The sequence below is a fragment of the Aureococcus anophagefferens genome (genome assembly GCF_000186865.1).
Source record: "Aureococcus anophagefferens unplaced genomic scaffold AURANscaffold_3, whole genome shotgun sequence".
NCBI lineage: Eukaryota > Pelagophyceae > Pelagomonadales > Pelagomonadaceae > Aureococcus > Aureococcus anophagefferens.
The window spans coordinates 1,276,058-1,282,845 of NW_008705563.1; the positions used below are offsets into that span (position 1 = coordinate 1,276,058).

Consider the following 6,788-nt stretch of genomic DNA (forward strand, 5'->3'; position numbering starts at 1 on the left):
TCGCTCGTCCAAAAATTAGCCGAAACGAGCGGAAAACGACCGAGATAGGAGCCTCCAAAGTTGGGGAATTTCGCACTCTTTTCCTGCCCCAGGCGATGATCGACGTCGACGAGTTTCTCTACCCCGGTGGCGGCGCGTCGCTGCCCGCGCACCTCGCGGCACACTGCGCGCCGTCCGTCGCCTACGCCCTCGTGCGCTGGCAGGTCTTCGGCGCTGCGGGCTGGCGGCGCAGGCCGCCGGGGACGTCCGTGGACGCGTACCGCGAGCGGTCGTTCAGCGACGATTTCGGGTGCTACCCGCGGCTCACGTGCGGCGACGACTACGCGCCGCCGGTCTGCGCCAAGGTGCTCGCGCGCGCGCGGTGCGTCGTCCGGCAGGGCACGCACTACGTCGTCGAGACGGCCAAAGACGGCTGCGAGACGCTCTACGCGCCCGAGGGCAGCGGCCGCGGCGTCGGCAAGCTCGGCGCGCCGCGCGGCGACGCCTTCGCGCGGTCCCAGCACGACGCCTGCGCCGCGCCCCTGCGCATCAACCACTACGCCGTGCGGTCGCGCGAGGAGTACGTCGCCAAGTTCGAGCGGGGCCGCATCTCGTCGGGCGCGCGCGACGCGCGGAACGGCCTCGCGCAAGTCGACGCCGCGACGGGCGCGACGTCGCGCGCCGTCGACGCGGCGGCCGTCGCCGCGTTCCTCGACGCGGACGTCGTCGAGTTCAAGACGTCCAAGGCGTCCAAGGTGTCGACGGCCCAGGACCTCATGCTCGCGGAGTTCGTGCGCCGCGACTTCTCGACGGCGCGCGGCGGCGCCGGCGATGCGCTCCGACGCGCGCGGCCCCGGTCCGGCGCGCGCGCGCGCGCGTCGCGCGCGCGTCGAGCGATGGGAGAGAGAGAGAGGCGCCTCGTCGCACGCGCGCGGCGCGCAGGTGCTCGACGAGGCCGCGGTGTCCAAGTACGGCGCGGGCCTCCGGGCGGCGCTGGGCCTGCCCGCGGAGCCCTTCGCCGCGGCGCCGTCCCTGCGCTGGGCCTGCGAAAGCAACGGCACGGACGCGGCGGCGGCCGAGGCCGCCGTGTGGCGACACGCCAAAGCCATGGGCGCGTACGCGGGCGCGCGCGACGGCGCGCCCGCGGTCTTTGTGCACGTGCCCAAGACCGCGGGGACGACCCTGAATTTGGTGCTCGCCAAGGCGGCGAAGAAGCAGAAGCGGTCCTTCTGCGAGGTGACCTTCAGGGACCTCGACGACGCCGCGCGGCGCGCCGCGCTCGCGCGGTCCTGCGGCGTCTTCTCCGCTGAGACGGACGTGAGCGCGCGCCCCCGCGCGGAACTCGAATCTTCCACCCGACGTCAATGTGCGCGTCATCGAACGGTTACCAGACGCTTCGGCCGTGCTTCGAGACCTCGACGAGAGCAATGTCCAAACATCAGCCGAATCGACTTCGATTTGCTCGAGAATTTCCAAGTTTCGTCGGGACGTCCCCGAACCGGCGGTCGACGTCCGCGCAGGTGCTCCCGTTCCTCGGCGTCCGGCGCGCCAAGGCCTTCACGTTCCTCCGGGACCCGCTGCGCCGCGTGGCCTCCCAGTACGAGCACCACCTCGCGGGCGGGCGCGTCGCGAGCGACGCGGCGAAGCGCGTCGACGTGCTCCGCCGGGCAGCAAAAGAGAGCGAAATTCCCAACTTCAAAGGCTCCTATCTCGGCCGTTTTCCACTCGTTTTGGCTGATTTTTGGACGAGCGATCATCTCTCGGAACGGTCTCGAAGCGTGGATGCTTTTTCTGGAACGCGCGCGCGCGGAACACTCACGTTGAAGCGACGTTGAACCACCCTTGTGCTGCCCAGGTGCTCCGCCTCGCGTCGCCCGCGCTCTGCCCGCAGCTCGAGCGCGACGCGCGGTGCCGGTCCCTGCGGCACCCGGCCAAGTGCCAGGGCGGCGGCTGGTGCGGCATCTTCCAGAACCACATGACGCACGTCGTCGCGGGCGCGCAGCACCTGAGCGACGCCGCGCGCGGCGCCGCGCGGCGGTCGTCGGACAACCTGCGCTGCGCGGCCGCGCGCGCGCTCGACGCGCTGCCCGCGGTGGGGCTCACGGAGCGCCTCGACGACAGCCTCTGCGTCGTCTTCGCCGAGATCGGCTTCGACGCCGTCGTCGCGGACTGCTGCGGCTCGCCCGCGCGCTGCGCGCTCTTTGGCCAGCGCGCGACGCGCCACTCGGCGGCGGACCGCGGCGCCGGTGCGAACGCGACGGCCTACCTCGCGGACTACCTCGACGACGACGTCGTCCTCGCGGCGCTCTACGAGGGCAACGCGCTCGACTGCGACCTCTACGACGCCGCGGCGCGCCTCCTCGGCGCGCGGCTCCGCGCCGCGGACTTCTACGTCGACCCGGCGCCCGTCCGCGGCTCCGCGACCTGCGCGCGCGCCCGGGCCGCGCTCGCCGCGTTCCAGCGCGCGAGGCACGGGGCGTAAGGAATGAGCCGCCGCCCCGCGCCTCAACGCAGTCTTCCCCCGCGGCCTTCCTGGAGCCCCGGCGGGCGCGCATCCCCTTCAATAACAAGTTCACGTTGGTTGTTGACCCTGCCGCCGGGCTGCTCTCCGATGGCTCGAGACTTGGCTCGAGTAGTCTACGTCGACGTCGTCGGCAGCGCGAGCCTGAAGCTCACGCTGAAGAAGGACGTGCCCGCGCGCAAGGTCTGGGCGTCGCTGGGAAAAGCTCGGCGCGTCGACGCGGCGACGCACGTCCTCGAGGCGCGCGACGGCGCCGTCCTGGGGCTCGACGACCTCGTGCTCGCGTCGGCGCCCGGCGCGGGCGACGCGCTGCTCGTCTGCCGCCCCCGGCCGCCCGGCCCGCCGCCGCGGCCGCCGCCGCCGGCCGCGCCGCGCCGGGACCCGCGTCCGGCGCGCGCGGGGAGCGCGCTCGCGCGCGGCTTCCTCGGCGGCGCGCCGCGGCCGCGGCCGCCCCCGGAGCCCGCCGCCGCCGTGCCGCGCGCCGCGGACCTGCCGCCGCCCGCGGCGACCTCCGGCATCTTCGACGCGGCGACGCTCGCGGACGTCGCGCGCCAGGAAGCCGCGCACCTCGCGCGGGAGCTCGACGGCGGCGCCGGCGACCGCGTCGCGCGGGAGCTGCTCGACTACCGCCTGGGCCGGCCCCTGAGCCAGGCGGCGCGGCAGCACGCGGCGCTCCTCGACGGCCAGGGCGTGGCGGTCCTGCCCGGCCCGCCGCCGCGGCTCGACCACAGGACCGCGCTGTCGTCGCTCCACGAGCTCATGCGCGGCATGCGGTGCCGCCTCGAGGAGCGCCAGGGCGACCTGAACCCGGGCCGCGACGCGGCCGTCGAGCTCGAGCTCTGCGGCCGCGTCTTCACGCTCGGCATGAACTGCCTCCTGGCGACGTCGCGCGCGGGCGGCGCGCGCGACGCCGCGCGGGAACCGACCGCCGGTTCGGGGGGTCCCGACCACACTTCCGAATGCTCTCGCTCCGTCACATCGACGTCGATTCGGCCGATGCTTGGACGAATCGATCGCTCTCGTCGAGCGCTCGAAGCACGGCACAAGAACTCGCGTGGAAACACGCTCACGTCGAGGTCGCGTCGCATATTTAAGGTTTCCCGCCCAGGCACGACTACAACGCCGCGGACCCGAAGGCGTACCTCGGCGACGGCGCGCGGCTGCTCCGGCCCCACGGCTCGGCGTCCGCCGTCGCCGCGGCGCTCGACGACGTGGGCTACGTCGTCGTCGACGGCGCCGTCGACGGCGCGGCCGTCAACGCGATCAAGCGGGATCTGGAGGCGCAGGTCGCGGCGCGCGAGTTCCGGCGGCCCGCGCAGCAGCGCGTCACGGGCACGCGCGGCGACTCCTTCTGCTGGGTCCACGACGCCGACGCCGCGGCCCACGGCCGCGCGGCCCTCGCGCGCGCGATCCGCAACCTCAAGGGCGTCGCCGCGGCGCTCAACGCGGCCGGCGCGCGCGACTACCGCGTCGACGAGACGGCGATGACGTCGCGCTACCCGGGGCCCGGCGAGCGCCTCGAGGCGACGCCCTACCGGGGCTACCGCCGGCACCAGGACAACCACCGCGACCGCGGCACGGGCGCGTGCTGCAACGCGCGCGCCGTGACGGCCATCCTCTACGCGAACCCGGACTGGGACGGCGACCGCGACGGCGGCCTCCTGCGCATCTTCCCCCGGTCGACGGCGCTCAACGAGGCGCCCGACGACAACGCGCGCGTCGTCGAGCTCGCGCCCGCGGGCGGCCGCCTCGTCATCTTCGACAGCTTCCTCTGGCACGAGGTCCTCCCCGCCAAGGGCCGCGCGCGCTTCGCCGTGACGCTCTGGATCACGCGGCCCGAGCTCCAGGACGCGGCCGCGACCTAACCCCTCGACCGCTGGCCGCGCGCGTCGGGGCGGAGACGGGCGGCCCTTGAGCTACGCGGCGGGATGGGTCGCCTAATGCGAGAGAGACACAGGTCCGGGGCCCCGGAGTCCGGCCCGCCGCGAATCAACAACAGACATCTTCTTCATTCTTAAAGAAACAAACAACTCACCCGCCGATGATCGCGCGGTCGACGTCGTACTTGGAGACGTCGCCGGAGAGGCCCAGGGCGTCGGCGACGACGCGGCGCGAGCGCACGTGCGGCGTGAGGTTGCAGAGCGCGCCGGCGGCGACGTCGCGGAGCTCCTTGGAGCCGCGGCGGCGGACCTCGACGAGGGGCTCGGCGGCGCCGCTCAGGGCGACGGCGATGCGCCGCGCGTCGTCGCCGTGGGCGAGCTTCCAGAGCGTCGCCGCGGCCTGGAGCTTGACGCCGTCGTCGCCCGACCTGAGGAGGCCGACGAGCGCGGGCAGCGCGCCGGCGCGCTCGACGGCCTCCTTGGCCGCTTCGTCGGTGGCGAGGGCGCCGAGGGCCCAGGACGCGTGCTCCTTGGCCGCGTCGGACGCGCGGCCCCGGAGGAGCGCGACGAGCGGGCCGCAGGCGCCGCGCGCCACGAGCCGCGCCTTCGCGGCGTCGTCGGCCGCGGCCATGGCCATGAGCGCGCGCGCCGCGCAGGAGCGCGTGCCCCAGGCCTCGGCGCCGCCGCAGAGCTCGATGAGGGCGTCGACGGCGACGGCCGCGCGGTCGGCCCGGCCGGACTCGGCGGCGACGAGGAGCGCGCGCGCCGCGGCCTCTTTGCTTCGGTCGGTGCCCGCGCGGCACAGCTCCGTGAGCGGGTCGTAGTTCTGGTGCGCGGCGGCCGCGAGGGCGGCGTCGAGGCGCGGCGACGCGGGGGCGTCGACGACGGCGGGCGCCGGCGCCGCGGCGTGGGCCCCGCTGGACATGGTGGTCACCTTGTGGCCCGTGGTCGTGGTCTCCTTCGTCGAGATGGCGAGGTTGCTGGAGGCCATCTTGTCAAGAGGCGTTGCTTGTTGCGTTTTTCCTCGGGAGAGGGTTGCTTTGGGTTTTGTTTGGCTGCCATTTTCAGGAACGCCGAGAAGCGTCGATTCCTCGAGCCCGAAAGCTGCCCAAGCAGTTGCATGCACTAAATCGATGATGAAGCTGCCGCATAAACGCCCCCGCCTCTCTCGACGATGGTCCTGGGCCCCGGCGACGCGTTCGTCGAGAGCAAGCGCGCGCCGGGGGTCGGCGACGTCAACGAGGCGTCGCTGCGCGAGTGGATCATCCAGTTCTACCTCGAGCACAACCCGGGCAAGCTGTCGTCCGTCGACGGCCTCCTGGAGCGCTACGCGGGCCGGGAGAACGAGCTCATCCGCCAGCTCGAGCGCAAGTACGAGGGCCGGGACCGGTCGCTCCCGTCGCCGGAGCGGCCCAACCCCTTCGACGACGACGACGACGACGACGACGGCGCCGCGCCCGCGAGCGACCGCGACCGCGCGGCGCGGAAGCTCGCGCTCACGCGCGACGCGCTCCGCGCGTGCTTCGAGGAGAACGGGCGGCTCCAGCGCGCCATCGTCGCGTCGTCGGACCTCGCCTGCGGCCTCGCCGACGCCAAGGCGCGCCTCGACGACACCGCGGAGGCCGCCGCGCAGCGCCGGGCGGAGCGGGAAAAGGGCGCGACGCGCCCGACCTCCATCTCGGCCGGTTTCCACTCCTTTTGGCTGATTTTTTTGGACGAGCGATCGTCCCTCGGAGCGCTCTCGGAGCGTGGATGCTTTCGTTCTGGCGCGGGACACCCACGTCGAACCGCCCACCTCCCGCGCAGGCGCCAGGCGGAGCTCGAACGGTCGCGCGACGAGCAGGCGCGGCTCTTCGGCGAGAACGCGACGCTGCGGGGCGAGAACGACCAGCTGCGGGCCGCGCTCCGGGACGGCGCCGAGCTCGCGCGGCGCACGCGGGCCAACTACTGCGCGCGCGTCGACGCGGACGAGCTCTCGCAGCTGCCCGAGTCGGACCTCGCGGAGCTCTTCGCCGCGGCCGTCGACGCGCACCGCGCCGCCGCCGGCGAGCAGAAGCGCCGCCTCGACGCCCAGCGGCACCACGTCCTCTGCGTCGACTGCGGCGCGCGGACGCGGACGAAGATGGCCGCGCCGTGCTCCCACCTCCTCTACTGCCACGGCTGCGTGCCCGGCGGGTCGTCCGTCTGCCCGCTCTGCGACGCCGTCGTCCTGGCGGACCAGTGGGTCCACGTCCGACACGTCTAAAAAATCAAGGCGCGCACCGGCGCTAGATCGTCGGCGCGGCGGCGGCCGCCTTGGCGCCGCCGGGCGCCTCGGCGTCGACGACGACGGCCGCGACGACGGGCGCGGGGCCGACCTCGCGCGCGTGCGCGACGGGCACGAGGGGCTGGTGGGGCGCGGCGGGCGC

At 74.1% G+C, this 6,788-nt stretch overlaps 2 protein-coding genes across 2 annotated transcripts in view; one reads left to right on the forward strand and one right to left on the reverse strand.

Annotated features, from left to right (window-relative positions):
- Positions 1-95: 95 nt before the first annotated feature.
- AURANDRAFT_70853 (hypothetical protein) lies at positions 96-4,365 on the forward strand (the record flags this gene model as incomplete). Its single annotated transcript, XM_009035444.1, has 6 exons — positions 96-770; positions 922-1,296; positions 1,500-1,634; positions 1,835-2,457; positions 2,638-3,384; positions 3,609-4,365. 6 exons carry the CDS (start codon positions 96-98, stop codon positions 4,363-4,365), a joined length of 3,312 nt encoding a protein of 1,103 aa, XP_009033692.1.
- A 166-nt stretch (positions 4,366-4,531) lies between these two features.
- AURANDRAFT_61700 (hypothetical protein) overlaps positions 4,532-6,788 on the reverse strand; it is a gene marked incomplete at both ends in the record, with an annotated part of 6,471 nt that continues 4,214 nt past the window's right edge. The window contains one exon of the mRNA XM_009035738.1: positions 4,532-5,371. Coding sequence (XP_009033986.1) covers positions 4,532-5,371 — 840 coding nt within the window. The remainder of the gene's footprint in view (positions 5,372-6,788) is intronic.